Here is a 23,441-nt window from a genome sequence, read left to right on the forward strand (position 1 = left end):
CTAGTAACCAGTAACTGGCTATGAAGAGCAACGCTCCAATAACTTTTGTAACGGAAATTATAGGACAAGAAATGCATTACTATATAATTCTATTTATAGAACAACTCCTATTCTAGCTGTATTTGATGCATCAAAGGATGTAGTGAATACACCGACTAGGCATGACATAACATTATTCCTGACTGGGAGACCTCGGATCGGAAACAGCATCTCCAGCACCACCACCTCAGGGCTGTGTGCTCAGTCCACTGCTGTTCACTCTGCTGACAACTGTGTAGCAATGCACAGCTCGAATCACATCAAGTTCGCCGATGACACGACCGTGGTGGGTCTCATCAGCAAGAACGATGAGTCAGCATACAGAGAGGAGGTGCAACGGTTAACAGCCTGGTATGGCCTGAACAACCTGTCTCTGAACGTTGTCAAAACAAAAGAGATGGTTGTTGACTTCAGGAGAGCACAGAGTGACCATTCTCCACTGAACATCGATGGATCCTCCGTGGAGATCGTCAGGAGCACCAAATTCCTTGGTGTTCATTTGGCGGATAACCTCACTTGGTCACTCAACACTAGCTTCATCACCAAGTAAGCCCAGCATCTCCTCTACTTCCTGAGAAGACTGAGAAAAGCTCATCTCCCTCCCCATTCCTGACCACGTTCTACAGAGGGACTATTGAGAGCATCTTGAGCAGCTGCATTACTGCCTGGTTTGGCAACTGCACCGTCTCGGATCTCAAGACCCTACAGAGGATAGTGAGGACGGCTGAGAAGATCATCGGCGGTCAAGACTGTCTTCCTCAGCATAAGGGGGACCAACACAATATTAGGCAGGTGGTCATAATGTTATGCCTGATCGGGGTATATTACATAAATGTAGCTAACTAACCTATTAACATAACATTACATGATATATCTGTAACTCACCACAGCTACAGTCAGCTTACTTTTTTGGTAAAAAATGCAAACTAAATAAACCTTAATAAAAAACATGCCCCAGTAACAATATTACTGTTACAGTATGTTAGATCATATAACTGACATGAACATTTATCACCAGCACATGCCTGCCTAGTGTGCTCACCTGTGTGTGAAGCCCTGTGATAAGCACAAGCTGGTGGACGTCTTCTTTAAACCGAGGCTGTGCGTGACCTTTTCTCACCGCAACAATATCAGGAAATTCTTGTGGATGTGGAGATCCTGCGCTCACGCTCCCTACACCTACAGCAGTCAAAAAAAATTCAGTCAATACAACAAATCTTAACTCCACTACAGATTATACACTAAATCATGCACCAGTTCTCTTACTTGTGTTATAGGCAGCCTGGCTTTGCTGGCTGTCCTGCTCGAGAATCTCTTGATTAGTGAATGGATGCTCTTGGCTTGTGCCTACTTTGTTCTGTGGGTCTTGATTGACCTGTGGTGCACGTAGTCGCTGTAGAAGTCGCCTGTCGGTGGTGTCTTCACTGCGCAATCGAGCTTGGAACTCGCACACCTTCTCCTGCAGCACCTGGCGTACAGACAATTCAAACTAGTTACAGTACATCCTATTAAGTGATGCTAAGATTCAGTGATGTCATGCATCTCCATTAAATAATTCAGTATCATATCAATACTAGGGACATGGTTTTTGTTTAACTTTAATACCAGACATCTTTATAGTAAAAAAAGGAAAAAAAAAAAAAAAAAATGCAATCAACCCACTGCAATCCAACTAGACAGGCACAACAGCACAACCATTTTCTAAGGAGACTTAAAGTCCCTTCTGTGCTACAGGATACTGGAGAACTTTATCGCTGTACTATCCTCACAATACCATCCGCATGCACTGCTTCGGACTGTAAAGCCCTTCAGAGGGTGGAGAAATCAGCACTCAGCCACCCACCTTGTAGAACATTTACAAGAAACGGTGTCGGCAAAGGACTTCAATCTCACTCCAATCATGGACTATTCAACCTTCTCTTATCTTTCCTGTGCACTGAACAGTTGATCATATAATGTCAACAAATACACTACTGCATTGTCACTTTTCTGTATGTATTGCACTGCTTTATCCACTTTCACACCATCCATAACTAATTTTTAGTTGGGTTATCATTGCAATATTATATAAATATATATTATTAATTCTGCATATACTGTATACAACAAGCATTCATATATGAATATCATTATTGAGCATGGTATTATGCTTATTATCTACTGCACTCTTATGTACATGAATCACTCTCAGCCCTGTACATATGGACCCATGCCCTCCTTTAACATAGTTATTTATTGTAAATAGCCATTTTATGCACTTCTGGTTAGATGCTAACAGCATTTCATTGGCTCTGTACATGTACTTCGTACAATGACAATAAAGTTGAATCTAATCTAATCTAAGTGTAATCTGGTTTAAACTGTTTTGAGGCCATCATTTCCAATCTTTAATGATCATTAGGAAACAACAAAGCAATATCAGGGTATCTAATCACAGCTAGGACTCTGATATGTCTGAGAGAACAGCCTAGATGGTGGCTATTGTATGCTATTGAATAGAGAGAGCTAGCTGGAAAGTGGGAACTCTATGGTGACCAAGCTGGGGTGAAAAGAAAAGTGAGGGGGAAAAGAAAAAAAGAGACACCCACAACTTTTTATTTGTTTATAAGGACTAAAACATGACACCTGCATCATTCTATAATGTATAAAAAAAATATATAATTTATTTATTGATCTCCAAACAGAATCAGTATGTGAATGCCTGACCAATAAAACTAGCAGTTGACTAGCAACCCGCAGCACTGTAGAGAACGTTCTCCATAAAGAGAATCACGGTGATGACAAAAAGAGCTCACAGCTAAACACAAAGATGGGGAGGGAGAAGAGAATGTGAATAAACGATTGCATGGGGGAGAGAGAGAGAGAGAGCGCACGTGACCTTCTGTACAGGTGAGATGGTGCAGAGAGAGCCAAGACAATTATAATCAGGCAGATACATCTGTGTTTCTTCTTTAATGATACAAATAGCTGGAGGAAGGAGGGGAGGGTGGGTAGGCATGGGGTCCCAAAAAACTGATTTGAGAAACAATGCATTAGGGGAAAGTTATTCAGACAAACCAAACCGGATGGTTTTACTATTTAACATAACAAATAACACACAACAGGGCATACTGATACACAAAACTAACCCATGCAATGCAGGAGTAATGAGGAGTGATGCGAGAGTGTTACTGTTATCACCCCAGTGATTTTACAATGCTTTACTGTTTACATCACATCAGTTTACTAGCGGGTACAATTTAACATTTGTTGATATAGAACAAGTACGAGACAATTCCTTGCCATTTAATTAATAGCATTAATACCGGTCTATCCCTCAGCAACCTCTAGTTTGCTTTAGATCTCCCTCTCACTCGCTCGTGCTCTCTCACACAAAGGTAAACAAAAATCACAGAGAAACAAGAACTCCTCCATCTTGAAGTATTTCCAGTGGTGGAAAACTTTGTAAATGACAATGTGATGGCAAATGCTAACAGAAAACACCACAACAGCAGTTATACTTTTACTTACCTTTGTTTAAAACCAAAATGTTTCCCATTTGTTTATTATTTGACAAAGTATGTGTGCATGGTGTTGACCAGATACATCTTTAAATCAATCAACACGTGATCAATCAAAACCTAGAAAATCACTTTCAGATTAGAGAGTTCAAGAACTCAAAAACCCAAGTGTGTTAGAGTATATATTCCCATGATAATGACAATGGAAAGAATGGAAACATTAATAGATAAAAGATAAGGAGTGAAAAATCAGCAATATAATATAAATAAGTTGAAAAATAATAAGCAGGACTAACATTAGATGTAGACACTGAGCAGAACAATCCTAAAGCACAGCAGAATTTTTCTTAGCTCATGTTTAATTCAAAACCAGAAACCAAATCAACTTAAACCGTAACATACAGAGTCAAATATACTCACACATGCCTGCTCTCCAATCTGCCTAACAGAGTTGGAAATGCACTGTCGAGCCGAGTTAGCTAAAATGGTAGATAGAGCGACACTCAAGTAATAAATCCCTTTCTGCTAGGCGTCAACATTAAAAACCAAGCTTGACAGGACGTCAATGCAATGCAGAGTACACAGTTGTGGTACATATGCAAGAGCGTCCCACGTCAAAGCTTTTGTGTTGGATCATAAAGTCACTGCACTTTCAAAGGGAAAAGCACTGGCCTCTCAAAGACAGGAACGCAGCTGGGCGGCATGTGATCAGTGACCAATCAGGGTTGAGCATGAGCTAAGAAGTGAAGAGCCTAGAAACCTGGGTATGAAGAGTCCAGCTCGTTCCCATTTATACCCTATCCTCTTACACAGTCTCACACACAAATACAGGCACAGACACACACACAAATATGTGTGATATTTCAACATTGCACAAACACCTAATATAGTTAGGTACGACCACTGAGTATGTAGTGTCCAATAAGATAAACAAGTCCAAGTGTGTGTGAAAATAGCTGCTTATGTCATTTTCAGAAATCAATTATTTAATTAGAAAACATGCGTCTCGTGTAATATATATATATATATATATATAATATATATACACACACACACACACACACACACACACACACACACACACACACACACACACACACACACACACACACACACACACACACACACACACACACACACACACACACACACACACACACACACACAAGATATAGATATAAATATGCATGTGTGAAAGAGAAAAATATTATGGATATATAATATAGAAAAACCTTTAGTATCCAGCATAATTACATTTCTCAAACACATCCAATCTCTCTTTTAAATTAATATTCAAATTTAATTTACATTCTTTATCCTAAATATCTTTGGTGACCACACTCATGATCATAAAAGTAAATGTTAAAAAAATACTGTTTTGTAAACAAAAAAAAAATAAAATAAATGCAGAAAATTGGTCTGATATTTGCTGAGAAATAGATGAAAACCTGAATTTCTAAAAGGTGATGTACTCATTTATGCAGGTCCTTTTGAATAGCCTCTCCTATTCAAATAGCCTCATCTCATGGGATTAAAGTGAAATAAGCACTAGAGTAGCTGGAAATCCGTGAGTGTAACACAGCACAGCTAAAACGCAAAGTCAATAAGTAGCTAATGTTACCTGTATGAGCAGCTGCTGGTCAGAAAGGCTGGGATCGGAGAGGTCGGAGGTCAAACGACGGCGTTGGAGAACGGAGTTGGGCAGCGTCAGGAAGGAGCTCTCATCCTCACAATCACTGATCAAGAAATCCACTGAGCTTGCTGCACATACACAATATATGATCAATATCTATATCTTACACACACACACACACACATACTATATACACACACACACACGCATACTATATACACACACACACGCATACTATATACACACACACACGCACACACACACACACACACACACACACACACACACACACACACACACACACACACACACACACACACACACACACACACACACACACACACACACACACACACACACACACACACACACACACACACACACACACACCAAAACGCATTCAGGGGCATGAACCTCATTTGGAATATGAGAGAAAACACTGATCCTTTACATAATAGACAAACTATTTTTTTAACACAGATTTTCTTTAAATTTGTGATCCTTTTTTTTCCCCTCTGGATGCCCCCCCTGTCCATTTATTTCCACAATAACAATTTCAAGGTCTTTCAGGCACTATGGAAACAGGAACAGTGCGATAAACATGGTATGTTAACAGATAAAAGGCTTCTGCAAGTGACACATTAACCTAACATGGGTACCTGCATGTGTGTATGTATAGCGTGCGTGCGCGTGTGTGTGTGTCTTGATTTTTCAATTTACTGCACAGTGCCTCCGAGTCTTATCATGGGAAAACAATCAGGACTCTGTGCTCCAACAAACCCTGGCGACACACAAAAAAAAAAAAAAAACAAGGTAGTGATTGTGATGGATTTTAGTTTCACCTGAAACTTTCTGTAATCTCTTAAAAGGCTACTGAGACAATACGGGAGGAAGCGCATACAGCAAACTTTCAGAAGCTGCAAGGCTTGTAAAATTCAATAAGGCAGCCGATTAATGACGTCAAAAAGAGAACCGGTGGCTTCGTGCTTTCAGCATGGGAGGGGTATGCCTGCCATTCAAGCGGTTAAGGTAGTGATCGCAGTGTTGCTAAGCGACTGGGAAGCATGCACGTAGAGCACGGCAATCTAAAGCCGGGTTTACACTGCATGCGTCGCGGAAGACAACGCTCCGGCAGTGTCGGAGACGTGTGATTGAAATGTCAGTGTGTTGACAGCTGCTGTGATACGGAGATTGTGCAAAACTCATGGGACAGCTACAAATATGGTGGCGCTCAGAGACCAGAAAGATATTTTAGCTCACTTTGAATAACGTTTATAAAATCCTGATTTCTCTAAGACTTTTATCAACACGTTTATCTATAGAGGAATGTTATTTAATCCGAAATGCCGAACATTCGCATACATCACACATTCTGTTATAGAAATTATACTATATTTGATTGTGATTGTCTTGTGCAATGTGTCAAGTAATCGTTATAAAAGGCTGCTATAATTGTATATTCTAGGTGTACATTAGAAGTGTAACGTACACGAAATTCACAGCTCGGTACGATTTGTTTATATTAATTAAATTGAGTAACCGATTAAATTAGTTAAATACAATTCTAATAAATGGAAAAATTTTATATAAAAAAATTTTTTTTGTAAGACCCCATTTGGGTAATACAGATGTGTATAATACAGTGTGTGTGTGCATTTCAGCATACTAGCAAATGTCTTCATTCCTTTTATCCTTCATTCATTCGCTCCCTTGATATGCAGAATTTTCAGGATTTTCTCCTTTTAATAAAGCTGGACATGAAGCGCAAAAGAATCCATATCGCGAGACGTGAAAATGGAAGTGGTGGCGATTTCACGCATGTGCAAAACTTAAATTTTACAATGCACTACAAACCGTGTTTCCTGCACAGATTGAGTAGCCACAGTGACACTGCGCTAACTCGAGTTTCTTTTTCACAGCCCTGGCATTGTTGCGTATGTTTACAAATTTGATGATTAAAAAAAGAAAGAAACAACCAAAAAAACTAAAAAAACAAAACAAAATGGTGACAGCGCTGAAGTATGAGGGATTTCAGTACGAATGTGTACATACATTGTAAAGACATGATGGCACTCAGATCATTCTTGTTGATGGTAATATTTGCCTGTTTATACAGAACTGTTTACATTTTGTTATCTTTATCTTTTTTTGCAAATGCAGGAAACACGACTCATGAATGCAGCAGGTCGTCATGCCAGCGGGAAATGTTTTTGCAGCTGCAATGCCATTTCTCAGAACACTAGTCTAGATGGACCGACTCCTCCGAGGTCCTTACATGCGACATATATGCGATTTAATTTTGGTAACCCCCGAGCCAATGATCGAAGAGGAACTGCATGTCCTTCAGCGGATCACCGGTCAAGAACGTTATCCAAGAAACCCGCTTTTCGATTTAAAAACAGGGAAATGACAGCTCTGAACAAACCATGACGAATAACACTATGAGCCAAATATTTTAGTGTGTCATGTCACCGACACTACCGTTAACATCAGCAGCTTTAAGATGACAAAAATGAATCGACATTCATTCAGAATTTTAACAAACTCCTTCATTCTCCATCGAGCAAGAGCTTTACCTGGAATACGTGAAAATGCTTTTCCCCATATTCATCCTGATATCCTTTCCTTTTGTCGCATTCTTGTCCTCCTTTCCTATCCTCTCCTCTCCTCTCCTCTCCTCTCTGACTGAGCTAGACAACCGCACACACCTACCCTCCTCTCGCTTTCATTCACACACACGCTTGTCATCAAAAAAATGTCGACACACTGGTTTGAGCGAAAGCACGTGAGCTCACTCACCATCCAATGAGTGGTCTGTGTTCCAGAGCTCCTGCAGGCAGGGGGTGTGGTCGAGGTCCCACGTCTTCCTTGTGCTAAACATGACCGCCGGGCCAAGCAGAGTGTACCGCTAACAGAAAGAGAAAAAGAGAGAGCAAGAGAAAGAATGACTTTGCTGTCGCGTGCCCGGTTCAACCTTTATATGCAACAGAGCATGGAACCTCTTCTGCAGGTGGCAATGTTTCCCATGATTCCTTGCTACAAGGAATTTCTTAGATTCCAGAGCAATACGGTTCTGATTAATCAGAATACCGATCATAGATTTTACACACACACACACACACACGGATGGAGAGATGTAGGGGGAAAAAAAAACCCAGATTGTGAAGAACCAGCCTTTCAGGCATGGACACACAGGAACATGCAAGCATAGGGAGAGATACAATCACACACTCACACATGACAACACGGCTCATTTGCAAGTTTATAACACAAACAGGAAAAGCCTGAGGTGCTGTTGCTTTCAATCCAACTGGCAGGACAGATTTTCCAGGATCGTTATGATACTGTGGAAGCCATGCTGTGACATGATCATCACTCCTAGCCTAAACCAGGGCATCTCCTATTGGTCCTATGCACTAAGATGCCAGTTTTATTTCCAATCAAAGATCTGAAGCACCTAATATTTAACAGAAGACCAAAATTAGCACCATACATTGGTGGAAACAGGTGTGGAATGTCAGGAATGCAAAGCTGCAGTTACAGTAGCCCTTTGTCGAGGAGACTGAAGACCCCTGTTTTAGTGCATTTACCTACTGCAGTATCCCACTGCACATTCGAAAAACACAAACAGGCTTCCATAATCTGTAACTAAATAACACACGTAACACTGGTAGTGCGAGGAGTAGTATAAATACTTCATCATGTAGGAAATGAAAAACTGCACTAGCACTTAATCCCATGTAATACCATAATAAATCCACTGGGGGCAGCAGCATTGGAAATAATACTGCACCACATAATGTGTGCAAAAACCCCTTTGTGGCATGTTTAAGAATTAAAAAAAAAACAAACAGAATGATGAGTTTCACTTGCAGTACTAAGATCCGCTTGAATAACAAGAAGCCGAACAGAGCAATCGGAACAAAAGCAGGAAAATGCTTTATGCTGGCTCCTGCAGAGTTGAGCATAACATGCCTGAGAGCTACACAAGCGCTCAGCTTGAATCACTTTGGCGATGAGAGAGAACAACATTATATATTCTACTCATACAGTAAGTGCATGGTGACTAAAACATACTAATTGGTTGATTTCATAACTTCATATTACAAGAGACTTTTTTTTTTTTTTTTTTTAAATATCAAAGTATAAAAACATAATACACCTGCTATCCGATTACGCTAAGGTATGAGAAGTTACAATTCTCTCTCACACACACACACACACACACACACACACACACACACACACACACACACACACACACACACACACACACACACACACACACACACACACACACACACACACACACACACACACACACACACACACACACACACACCTTCTTTCCTGTTTTTCGGTAATTTGTGGTATGGACATAGCAATGTTTCTCCCTCCAGCCTTTGTGAAAAAGTGATCCGACCCAACCAAACATCTTTCCTACTGAAACGGCAACCCGGCTTCTACTCCATTACAGTAAAAGAAGCAGTGGAAAAAAGAGCAGTTTGATAAACAAAAATAAATAAATGGAAAATCGTTTGATGAGACGCAATTGCTCCATGTTCGCACTCCTGATTACCCATAATCCTTTAAACCTATCAACAGATGGCCTCCACTCTCCCTCCACCTCATACTGTGGTCAAGGGCGAATCAGCCCAGACAACCTGGGCCAGATCCAGATCAAAGGTAGCACCTGTTCCAAAAAAGCACTAAAGCAGTCAACAGCTCCCCCTATCTGTAAGGTCTTTGCCGAATGGATGGGGTAAAGAATCATTCGCTAAGGACCCATCAAAAATGTATATATTTTGAACAACAAAATTTGCTGAACAATTAGAAAAACCCTGAAGCTTGAAGTTGATCATGGTTCAGAATTCTCATATATTCATCTTAAACCACATTTGGTTATTCGCATATACACTATATGGACAAAAGTATTGGGACACCTGGCTTTCCTGCTATATGTGGTTCTTCTCCAAACTTAACACCACTGGGATGAATTGGAACACTGAATGAACCCCAGACCTCATCATCAGTACCTGACTTCACGAACACCCTTGTATCTGATGAACACAAATCTGCACAAGAACCCGTTAAAATCTAGTGAAACATCTTCCCAGAAGAGCGGAGGGCAAATTTGGGACTAAATGATTTTTCACTATGCCTAGGCAAACATTTCCAATGCGATATGAAAATTCTTTCATTTCTGAGTTTTTTTTTTTTTCATAAATATAAGTAATAGGATGTAACGCCAGCAATAGGAAACATCCTTAAAATTTTTTAAATACAAATTTAATAATAATTGTATTTATTTATTAGTAATTAAGTTTAGAGCAAATGATATCAGAAGAGTTATATAGTAGTAATTAGAAAATAGAAAATTATATTTGGCTGTGTGTATTGTTTTTCTTAAACTCCCTCAAAAACAAACAAAAAAACAAAACCGCTACCATATTTGAGCTGAATCTGTGAAGATTTTAGCCTGCTGATTGAAAGGCATTAAACAGTTGATTAGAATGTTAAGGTTAAACAATAATATATCGCAGGCATGGTGAGCCTTACAGCTTAAAGCGTTGTGTGATTTTTCACTGCTGACCATTAGAGGGCTGCAACATTCCTGAGAGTTCACCTGGACGTAACGAGGTTAATGTTATGGAGCTGTTTATCATTCGATGACCTAAATGCATTCAGCACACACTCTCTCCTGGATCAGCACCTCTGTTCTCTTCTCTGTAAGTGTAGAGTCAGGTTACTCTCAGGAGAATGAGAACGTGACTGAGTTTCAGCACAGAAAAAGCTTGCAGCTTCCCAGACCGCAGAGACGGCACCTCAATACTAAAAAAAGCACATCGGGTAGAACATTCCATACATTTCTACTTCCTGAAAGACAGTTTATGCCTTGAAGAAATAATTCATGCAACTGTGCCACTCCAGCGATCAGAAGGTACACAGTCTTTACCTCAGTTAACATAGCATTAAAAATACTATTGCAACATCATAGCACGAATGCCTGCACAAATATAAGCTCCTTATGAAGTTAATTAAACATTGTCAACATAATTATTGCTACAAAACCTGTCTTTTGTAATGGTTGTGTTTGAGACACCTACAAAACTGAGGCACTGATCAGTACAACATACAGTGAAACAAAAAAATATTCAGTATATTTACTGGACTGAAATGGCATTTGTAACCTAGTCAAGAACAATATTGACCAAAAACCTGCAGTAATTCAAACACGTGTTCATGACAGACAGTTAGAGACAGACAGATCTTTGTCAGTGCATTGTACAGGTACACAGCAACAAAATGCAGTTTAGCATCTACCAGAAGTGCAAATAGTAGCAAGTGTGCAAAATGACAAGTAAATATGAATATGAAGATGAATCTATTAAGATGTTTTTAGCGGCTTCAGAAAAAAAAAAACTATATTTAAATGTATTTATGTTAAAAAGTTGTAGCTTTCTCAGTGTATTGATGTATTATGCGTAGGGTTTCAAAGAGGCGGAAGATTGCAGGTAAATTTCCAGAACATTTTCATGAATTTTAGAAATATTTCAAGTTGGAAACTTACCAGTAATTTATGGAAATTAAAGAGAAATTTGGGAATGTTATATAAACTTTATGACATATGAACATAAAAAATAAACAGTTTGTTTGGTCATAAGTTGAAATGCATACAACTAAGATTTTTGAGTTTGATTTACTTGTAAGTATAATTTCATTGCACATTAGCTTACACACAGCACAAGGAAGATGTAAACTAAGGTCCCAGTTTATTCCTATTAATTCCCATGGACAGTATCCAGTCTTGAAAAGTTAGTTACTAGATTTGTGCATTGATTGGATATTGGGAAAAGAACAAGCAAAGTAATTCCTGTATAGGGGTTGTCTTTGTAGCCTTAATCTTAATGCTTCTAATGTAGTTCATCATATAATAAAACACAAGTCTATCACACATTGCAAGTAAAAGGTATTCCAGTCTAGCTAGCATTTATTTTCTCTTGCTAGGTTAAAGTGTGAAGTGACTTTTATATGACTCTTTGCGTTGCAACATCACCTTGAAACGGAAAACACATTCTGCACGTCAGTAATTCTTTTCCCTCTGGTGGTTCAACCTGCTGAGCAAATGTCCTGTGTGCACATACTATTGAGCTATCCTACATTCTTCTTCTCTCACATGAAAACCAGTTTGCAGTTACACTGCTCTAGAAATGAATTGAAATGCAAACATTGCAAGTCTCCTCTACCTCCTGTTTTGAAATAATAAACGAATAAGATAAAGATAAATAGCTCAGAACCTGTGGGGCTCATTTCCAGGACAGCAAAAAAATTAATAGAATGAAGCAGCCTGATCCACAGCACAGCAATAATCTCACTATTAAGGGTTTTTGCTTCTTGCAATATTCTTAATATGAATCTTCTTTCGGCTTCTTCCATTAGGCCACAGAATAAAAGCATCATTTAAACAGTAACTTTTTGCATGCATGATATGAAATTAGTGGTTCATTTACATCAGTGTAATATACATATATTTGTCAATATATTCACATTATATATATATATATATACACTCTGTCATAGGACACAATCAACTCCTTACACGATAAAATCACAACGTTGCAACATGTTTGTTCTGTCGCACTGAGTAAATAATAATGCCCAAGACATTCTGTTATTAGGAAAAAGGCAGCAGAACATCCACTGGAATGTTATAATCAGTTAAGAGGCTGTGACGAGAGACAGGAGAGCTACAACTGACAAAGAGCATTACATTAGACGAGCCATACCCATCAATTATTCAATGTGCACACACACACACACACACACACACACACACACACACACACACACACACACACACACACACACACACACACACACACACACACACGATCCGCTCCCTACTATGGTGCACCATAACGAAACCAGCAGGCTGCTGCCATCTGCAGTCTATCACCCATCAGCCTTTGTCTCCGTTGTGCACACACACAGACACAATGAGAAGTTTACACGAGATGAGAAAAAAAAAAAAAAGCAGCGTGCTGTTCGAGTGCGAGTCCAGATCGCACACTACATATTCTTTTGCTAATAAAAGGTTCAGTGATATAATTAGAAGCAAGCGGCATTTTAGGCAACAAACGATAGAGTGGATCACCGTCCAGCTGTACTCACCTCCCGGCTCTCTTCATTCCATCACCGCCATGGAGACGAGCACACACACTTTGACTGTACACACACCATGCACGGTCACATTGCCACCAGTTTCCTGCTGCACTCCTCCTCTTTTTACTAACTCACTCTCTTCCCCTCCCTCTTCTTTCCCTCTTACACACACACACACACACACACACACACACACACACACACACACACACACACACACTTTCCTTAGTAACGGAAATGGAAGCAGCATCACTGGACATCACCACCCCTTCCTCTCCACCTCTTCTCCAATTCTCCCCTTGATTAGCTAAAAAATAAATATTTTAACTACAGAAGATGCTTAGATCCTCCTACTATGCTATTTAAGAGCGCACACTGTGGTCACATGACAACCTACTTTTGTCCTCAAACACTGAAGCACATAACATCTGGTTGAATATACAGAATTCATGCAGCAGGACTGCAATTTGAGACATGCAGAATAAAGCATGCAATTTTTGATCTACCATGAAGATGACCTAAACACTGTCTTAAAAGAGCTTAACTCGAATTTCTGCCATAATTGTGCACAAACTATGTTTTATTGACGAAGCTGCTGCTCCATAATCAACACTGTTGTCTGTGCACCGTATCGCTCGGCTGAAATCACCACAAAAATCATGCTTGTTTAAAAAAACCTTCGCTTGTTGATTGAGCATATTTCTTGCAGTTTTGAAAAGATTAGCTACATAATAACGAATACTGTTTACATGCTTATTTTGCACATCTTTTTGACTGCTGCTATTGCTTTTTTTTTTTTTGCACAAACCATTTTGTTTACTTACAAATGTTCACTCCTGTACTCAGTACTCTTACACACTGCACTGTGTAATATACAGCAGGTTTACTGGCAGTGCTATTTTGTGTTTTGTGTATTTGTCCTACACTGTCCTGTGTTGTCTACTGTCTTGCACTGTTTGCACCAGGTTGCACACGATGCACTTTATGTGGCGAGGACACTTTCTAGTCCTCAGCTCTGTGTTTTCTGTTATGTTGTCTATGTAGCACCAGGGTTCTGGAGGAACATTGTTTTACTTCTCGGTGTACTGAGTCAGCTATATATGGTTCTTGAATTGACTTAAAAATAAAAAATAAATCGCCAATGAAAAATCCAGGTTTTGTGGGGGTCACTGTACAAATCTTGTGAAAACTGATTGAAATTATTCATTGAGTTTGTGTTTTACAGATTTACACAAATCATCACAATAAGATTTCATGCTATAAATAGTAGTAAAATTGAAACAGATTTAATTTTAAAGTCTAGAAGGATCTTTAAATTAGATAGAAAGCCCCACAGGTCATCGGCTGGTTCAGAAGTTGCATATATTTCTGATTTGCAAATGGACAAGTCACAATTCATTTATAAAGCACATTTAAAGACAATGACTATAGAGCAAAGAGCTATATAGAGTAAAGACAAACATAAAAGAAAAGAAAAGAGACCATATACTGATTCATAAAAAAAAAAAAAAAAAAAAAACTTGCTTTTTGTTGTTATAATATAATAAACACCTGAGTTTTTTCAGTGTTGCCAGGAACTTTGATGAAAAAAACAAAACAAAACATTTATCCTTCATCCTAAATCACAGACACTTTAAGTTTAAATATAAATAAAAAAGAAAATTCATATTTTGAGCACGAACTATAAATATGTATTTATATGATATAAATACATATAAAGGCATTGCTTTAGTCTATTAATCATAGTACTTCTTCAGAAAGAACTTAGAGAATTGATCACATTATTGTGTACAGTATACAATACATTATCTGTGGCATGTCTTCCCCCTCGTCCCCTGAAAATATGCTAGCTCTAATTTCACACATGCTCAAACAACACAAACGAGAATCTTCCCTTGCTAAATGAAGTTAGCTCACACATTCTGGTTGTGTATTAAGAGCCTATTCATTCACTCACATACAGCACCAATACACTGACCTCATTTACTTCAGAAACGCAGCTCTCCAGAGATGGAACGCTCGCTCTCGCGCACACTTACAGAGAGAGAGAGAAACACTTTCCCACATGCCTCCCACTGCTCAGTAACTGGGTTACAAACACAAACACCATTAAAGAGAAATCCGAGCTAAGCTGGAGCATTTTCCCTATGAGAGATTCAGGTGTTTTAAAAAACAAAACAAAAAAGTAATGTGCAAAGCCATTCTATTCATCGAGTTCAGAAAGCTGCCTCTTGTGGACACTTTCCTTTCTCTCCAATTCTTGTGTTTGTATACAAATATACAGTACATACACACATACAGCATATTCCTAAAACAAACATGTTTGTTGTCCTGTTGCAATATGGATAGCAAAAACCAAAAATGCAGGGTTACAGTCGAATCTTAAAATCTTGCAAATGGAAACCTAAAAAAAGTTCAGTGGCATGTGTGAGGGGGAAATTTGGATAGAGAGGAGTGCTTTACCTGAAGAAATCAGATTAACCTGTCAGTGCTTGTTAAAGCACTCAAGGTCCGTCTCTCTCTCTCTCTTTCTCTCTCTGGATATTTCACACACTCCAGAGAATCGAACTACCTAAGCTGAACACAGAACACCAGGGCCAAAGAAGAACAATTCCACAGAACAGAGTTCTGAATGTTTCTGTAACTTTATCCCCTTCACCTTTAACTTTCCATAAACACAGATCACAAGTTTCTTACCACATCTCACCCATATCACTAATACAAGTCATTCAATACATAAAGCCATTATTCCCAACATTCCACAGCAAGAAATTTATTTTTACCCTTTGTGATGTTTAAAGCTTTTTTTCTTTTACAGTAAATGTGGGCACCATGGCTTAAATAGCTCCATGTTCACTTTCCCCCTTTCCCCTGGGATTTACAGATACACAGGCCACCCCTCCTTCAGTAAGTCTTACAGATACACAGGCCACCCCTCCTTCAGTGAGTCTTACAGATACACAGGCCACCCCTCCTTCAGTGAGTCTTACAGATACACAGGCCACACCTACATGATTGGGACTTACAGATACACAGGCCACACCTACATGATTGGGCCTTACAGATACACAGGCCACCCCTCCTTCAGTGAGTCTTACAGATACACAGGCCACCCCTCCTTCAGTAAGACTTACAGATACACAGGCCACACCTACATGATTGGGACTTACAGATACACAGGCCACACCTCCGTCACTGGAACAGAAAAATGCAAATGCCATACCACTTGTATTGGGATTGACAGGTACAGAGGTACAGAAGTTTCCTCCACATGTGCTGACATACACAATTTTGCCATACATTTGTGAACTACTGGTCATAAATATGAAAAGTGCTTTTTGAGCATCGCATTCCACATGTAGTCCTAATTAGCTCCTTTAATCCTATGATTCACTCCTTTAGAAAAGGTTTCACTGGATTTTGGAGTGTGCTTGTTTAGATTTGTGCTCATTCAGACACAAGGGTGTTGGTAAAGTCAGGTAGTGATGTAGGTGAGGAGGCCTGGGGTGCAGTCAGCACACCAATTCATCCCAAAGGTTTTCAAAAGGTTTGAGGCCAGAGCTCTAAACAAGATCTTCCACTCCGAACAATGCAAAGTATATCTTCATGGAGTTTTGCTTTGAGCACAGGGTCATTGCCATGCTGGAACAGGTTTGGATCTCATAGTTCAAGTAAAGGAAAGATTTTGTGTGGGCCTTCAGCTTTGCAATAACAGTTTACGAAAGAACCACATATGGGTTAGGGTTAGAGACAAGAGTGTCAATACTAATATCCATATAGTGTAGAAACTATGACTATTGGGACAGCACAGCAACCATGCTTTCTTCACTGGGACTGAAAACTTCGACTTTCCAAAGCCTTAACTGTTTCAAACTAAATATATTTACACTGTAATAGACTGAAATTTGTATTCTACCCATAACCAGGCTCATTAAACACATACTGAAATGCTATTACTTAATCACACCAACACTACATAATCTTTTTTCATCTCATATCTTTAATAAAATGTATGCCATATCAGCATCATGGAAAACCAGACAATTACTATTTGACAATTATAGTAAAGCTGCTCATTTGTTCGTCTGCATCAACACTATTCCTGTGTGTGCACACATTCTTAACTCTCTCACCTGGGCTTCTGCACTCTTTTCAAGGACCTTCAGCTGGGTTTTGGTGCATGACCTGCGTCTGTCCTGGGTTCCACCCCCGACAGGATTTTCCACTTTCTTGTGCTGTATATAGAGTGATTTTTGCCTCGGTGTTTCGATGTACTCTGCTGCCTCGGCTTCATTAGGCTTGACAGCCTTCTGTCGTTTCAGTAGGCTCTGGATGGACAGCAGCAGCAGTGTACACAGCACGTACATGATCTCAGCGACCAACACAAAACACTTTCAGGTAACACCCAATTGCACATCAAGTCCTCCGGGGGACATTCAACCTGTTCGTACTCCACAGGGAAACTGTAATGCTATCTTCTGGTGCGAGTTACAGCTGTCTGATATCAGCTGCTGCGTTGGCGACCTTGGTGTTCAGTCAGATAGCCTATATTGAAACATAAGCAACACCTTACAGCCGTAGAGATCAATGTCTATTGAGGTTCTTCTCCAAATTTCAATCCGAAGGCAAAGTTTACTTCTACAATATATTTATTTGGTCCCTGTCTCCTGCTATATAGCCACTCTCCTGGTTTTAACGACCACATAGCCCGTAAGCTCTCAATAACAGTGGGGTATGACATCAGAAAAAAGCTGCTCCTAATGCTCGTTTAGATTCCGGATAATCCAATGTTTTCACAGGCTGGGTGCATGCGCTGCTTTTATAGCTTGCTACCGATTTTATAACTGAAGCTGATCATGCCCCACTCACCTGGATACACCCAGACACACCCCTGATAAAACTAGAAACTCTTCTATGGAAAAAATTATAATGATCGAGTCTAAAGTCCTCCACTCTGAATCCTAACACTCCTTCACAAAACCCTGCTAGGTCACGTAGATAAGTTAATCTTTACGGTGTTGGAATGAATAAATCTTTGTATTAAACAAAGAACGAAGTTCCTACTAATCCCCCTATCAAGAAATAACATTACAATGCTTCAGGTGTTGTCAAAGTATTGGGTTACCACATAAACAAAATTCTTCACCCTTCTCCAGTCTCACATTTTAAGAAAGCTTTTTATACAGCCTCCAATAGGTGGAATGGTGATGGCGCCACATACACGAGGCATTGTATAAGCTAAGCATTCTCAGAGTGAGGGTCTAAATATAGCATGACCCATATTATCACTGCTGTGACAATTACTGCAATGCCACCTGATGGGACTTGACAGTCTCGATTAAAGCAGGATATTTCTGGTGGCTTGATTGTCACGTGTTTAATTTGTTTGGAAATGGAGCAACAGTGATGGGGATGGTACTGTTCCATGTAACGTGTGTAATATGGTGCTAATCTTGAACGGTCGATTAAAATGGACATTTGTGGGACATGCAGCAATGCTAGGAGTGTTAATTTCAAAATACAGATCCTTTGGACCATCAATTTCCACTGCTTTATGTTCTGTGCACACGTGTGGAACATAGTCAAGATCTGAGTTTCCTCAAGAACATATAAAGTGGCAGATTGCAAGTTTGTTTAGTCGCGGGTTTTTGCACTTTGAGCGCATTTTTGGAATTATGTTTAACTTGAAAACATAACAATAACAGGGGTATAAAAATAAATTCGAGTTTGCAGAACGCTGTGTCGCATCACTCTGTACCGGACATAAAAAGTGTTTTGCTTATGCATTAAAATGCTAGTGCTATAGATTGAAGATTTTTTGTCTCACAAACGTAGTTATATGCAGCATGCAACTTGCAGTGAAACTGGAAAAAAAAAAAATAAATCTTGATTCTTGAATCCATAGCGCTAGCGTTTTATGTCCAGCTTTAAAAATCTACTGAAAGGAGAAAATCCAGACAAATCCACATATTGAAGGAGTAAATGAATGAATGAAGGATGGAAGGAATGAAGACATTCATTAAAGAATGATGAAATAGATGAAGTAGAACTGTTAAGCAGATCATATCTTTAGGAAATTATGATTTCATATATCAATTAACCAAGCAGGCATTTTTTTTTTTAAACTGTTTTAAACATGTGAAATATTCAAATGTTGATCACAATATTAATGATAATTGAAAAAAAAAAAAAAAACTATTAGTAAGAGAAAAATGACAAGCAATTTTATGTTTTGAATCCCCCCCCATACCGAACTGTGAATTTTGTATACCGTGACACCCCTTTATATAAATATATATAATTTTATTTTATTTCACAACTTAATCGCACCTTTTTATCTGCTCTAAATGTAACTTGAATTTAAACGTTTAAAGTTTATAATACTTTAATCAACATGGGCATGAACAAATATGGATGCAAATGTATGTTTATTATTAGCAAAACCAAATTCAACATGGAGCATGAGGACAAAAAATTCCACACAAGCAATATATATTACATTGTCACTATATTAAGTCTCACACATTACACTGAATGATATTTTACCAGACCTGTCAACCATTTTCACTGAAAGAAATCCATGACCTAGCTTATATTATTACAGATAGCATACTTTCTCCCACACTCTACATTTACAGTATTTGGCTGATGCCCCTATCCAGAGCAACTTACAACTAAGCAGTTGAGGGTTAAGGGCCTTGCTCAAGGGCCCAGCAATGGCAGGTTTGTGGTGCTGGGAATTGAACTTGTGACTTTCCAATCCAGTGTCGAATCCCTTAATCACTGAGCTACAACCTCCCAACTTTATAAATCATAAATTGTGGAGATTTGTTTTCCTGCCTGAAGGCTTACACAATCATTTTTCACCATATTTTGAATCGCAATGTGATTTTCAAAGAGAGTTTGGACCATTTTTAATGTGAGCATCTGCACTATCCTGGACTGTCTCAGACTTGGTGCACATGCTGTTATTGTCGTCAGCTCTGGAGCAGGTCATGGTTCTTTCACCTGGATACATACAGACACACCCCTAATAAAGAACTTTAGAAGAAGCTTTTCTTTGCAAAAAAAAAAAAGATACAGAGCTGTAATCATGCGTAAACCCAGCTGTCACTCATTTACAGACGCCGGACATGTGACATTGAAGTTAAAGCAAATGTTTTCTTTTGTATAAAAACTAAATCAAATCTCAGTAATAAGTAATAACCCTGATACTCCGAGCCTCAGCACCATTACACTTTTCCCTCTATTGCACTTAGACTCTTTCAGCCTAATCCCTTCTTATCTTATTATATCCACCTGTCACTGAAGTCAAAAGTCCAGCTGACTATTTAGTACTTGTATGTACAATGGAAGTACAAAACAACATTCTAATCTAGGTGTTGCATAAAACTGTTATGAGGGGTGCAAATACTTTTGTAAAGGTACCATTTGGAATTTAAATGAGCGTTATTTTGATTTACACATCCTGTGACAAACAATTGCTTAACAAATTTTTTATCTTAAAAATAAAATTTTTGAAGATGGACATTTGACATTATTTTGTCAAATTCAAAATTATTTTGCAGGATTCAGGAAATGACCTATGGAGGAATGCACAGTACATGTAGGGGGTGTGGCCTAAGTAGCCCTGCAGTAAGTGTGCTGTGTGTATGTGATCCCTGGAATGTTGCGACCCTAGTTAAGGCCCATTGTACTTGACTAAATTGTTCAAATTCTAGCAAATTTAGCAGACACTGCTAATGAACAGCAACGATTAGGTCCTGACATAGATTTTTATTATTGACGCGAGAACCAATTGAACCACTAGTGTGTATTTTGGCAGTATGCTTAGGGTGGTTTTCTTGTGAGAAGGCAAACTTCTGCCACATTCCTTTCTAGGATTGTAATTTCACTGCTGATGGAAATCATCGACCTAACCCACAAGCAATAAATATGATTACTATCCAGGTGTATGTCTACTTATTAACAAATATGCCTCCTGCATATAAAGTTCACAAGCAGCTACCAGCTTTTGCACACACTAGTGAACCTGAGCAACCGAAACCACACAGTCCTCATTTAAAGACTTCAGGCCAAATCTGACTTCCAAACTTTACATCAGAGAGGACAAAATCAAGGAACTCTGAATGGGTGGAAAAAGGAGGTGTAGCGAGTTAGGAAAATTAGTTTGAGCATGACAGAAACACAAATTTCTCATTAAAACGTGGGAGTAAGGGGAGAGGCCAGAAAGCCAGACAGATGGTCAGATGAAGGAAGAAACAGGAAGAGAGAAATTCAAAAACAGACACAGTGAGACAGAAACACTTGGAAGATGAGAAAGAAGGAGGGAAGTAAAGGCAGAAAGACAGACAGGAATACAAGGGACTGATATATACAAAGGCAATTAGACAAGTTTAAAAAAAAAAAAAAAAAGGACAACAACCAGACAAAGACAGACATGGACAAATCAAGTGGCATGACTGTCCTTACATGCCCGGGGTGTGCGCACACGTGTGTGTGTGTGTGTGTGTGTGTGTGTTTCAGGCCCTAATTATACACCCAGTAATATGGGTGGGAAGCACCATAATCATAGGGGTCATCGTAACTGGGGCGTGTGTGTGTATAAAATGGTTCTTAGTGCAGAGCATTCTAAACGAACACCGTCACATCCAGTGTGACTCAGAGTCTCCAGCAAAATGTCCAGGCATGGGCACACACTAGAACAGAAGCAGTCATGATGTGTTGCAGCTCCACATCTGCTTTTCATATTTCCCACAGCTGCTTTTTTTTAAAATAGAAACTTTGCCTCTGCCCTACCCACCCAAAACTGAATGTAACTTAAAAAACAAACAAACAAAACAAATTCTAAAACACAGGGTGTTTAAACATGCACCAGCAAACATCTTTACTCATTTTACTTCTGTAGAGAAACTCAGGACTATTGCAATCAGAAAGTCTCAATTGTTAATATATCTGACTCAGTCTGAGCCACTGGATCCTGTCTTCCATGAGCACATTTAAATCAATTACGGGTTCGATCCCCGGTCAGGGAACCAACCCCAGCCACTCTTAGTGCCAGTCCCAAGCCCGGATAAATGGGGATGGTTGCATTAGGAAGGGCATCCAGCATAAAAACGTGCCAAATCGAACGTGCGTATCATGAATACGGATGATCTGCTGTGGCGACCCCTAATGGGAGAAGCCGAAAGAAAGTTTGACTACAGAAAACGAATGATATATTATGTGTTAGCTAACACACATCATTACCGTCTACAGACCACTCACCACCAATGTTCTGTACTTTTCTGCCCGTTTTTTTATTTGAGTTGTACGATTATTAGGGTTGCAAAATTCCAGAAATGTTCATGACTGGAAACTTTCCTAGGGAATTAATGGGAATAAACTGGGAATTAAATAATGGCTTAAGGTAACTTATGTAGTTGGAATAAATCAATCTTGCAGAATAATCTTTGTGAAAAAAAAAACAGATTGAATGCAATTTTAATTGAATTTCTACCCTGCACATTCATCAATCACACTTACTGCAGGGTTACTGAAGCCACACCCTCTACATGTTCTGTGCATTTCTACATAACACAACGAATAATTTCTTGAATCCTGCACACAAAATAAAATTGGAAAAATGTCCATCTTGATGAGTATTTACATAAATTACATAAACATTAATGTCTAAAACTTACATACTAACATACATATTCTAACAATTAAATCAATGCTTAAAAAGAAATTACTTTTTTATGTGGGGAGTTTATATAAATCTCCCCACATTTCTAATCAATTCCCATACATTCCTGGTAAGTATCAAACTTGGAATATTTCCAAGATTCCCCAGATCAAATTCAGAATACTTTATTGATCCCATTGGGAAATTGTTTGGTTGCAGGTGCTCACAGCAAAAGATCAAAGAAAAGATAAAAATATAAATAAATATACATATTAAGTTATATATTAAATAAAGCAGTAAAACTGATGGCAGAAAGTCAGACTACAATAATAGTTAAAAAATAAATAAATAAATAAAAATTGCCCAATATATTAACTATAATGATGATGTGATGAGACTTGTGTTGTTCTGGTCTGCAACACTGCTAAAGCTGGAATGG

General features: G+C 38.9%; 1 protein-coding gene across 8 annotated transcripts in view; it reads right to left on the reverse strand.

Annotated features, from left to right (window-relative positions):
- The window catches only part of kifc3 (kinesin family member C3), a 44,641-nt gene that overhangs the window by 16,725 nt on the left and 4,475 nt on the right, over nt 1-23,441 (reverse strand). For 3 of the 8 annotated variants that reach the window (XM_083552908.1, XM_083552905.1, XM_083552907.1), the window contains exons 2-5: nt 7,972-8,080; nt 5,161-5,300; nt 1,306-1,507; nt 1,082-1,218 (exon numbers count right to left, since the gene is read on the reverse strand). In XM_083552908.1, the coding sequence (XP_083409034.1) occupies nt 1,082-1,218; nt 1,306-1,507; nt 5,161-5,300; nt 7,972-8,053 (561 nt within the window). In that variant the 5' untranslated portion in view covers nt 8,054-8,080. Of the gene's footprint in view, nt 1-1,081; nt 1,219-1,305; nt 1,508-5,160; nt 5,301-7,971; nt 8,081-9,514; nt 9,635-13,344; nt 13,499-17,468; nt 18,123-23,441 lie in introns of those variants that run through there. The other 5 variants (XM_083552903.1, XM_083552902.1, XM_083552906.1 and 2 more) reach the window with 4 other exon arrangements.

The sequence above is a fragment of the Silurus aristotelis genome (genome assembly GCF_946808225.1).
Source record: "Silurus aristotelis genome assembly, chromosome: 10".
NCBI classification, from domain to species: domain Eukaryota; kingdom Metazoa; phylum Chordata; class Actinopteri; order Siluriformes; family Siluridae; genus Silurus; species Silurus aristotelis.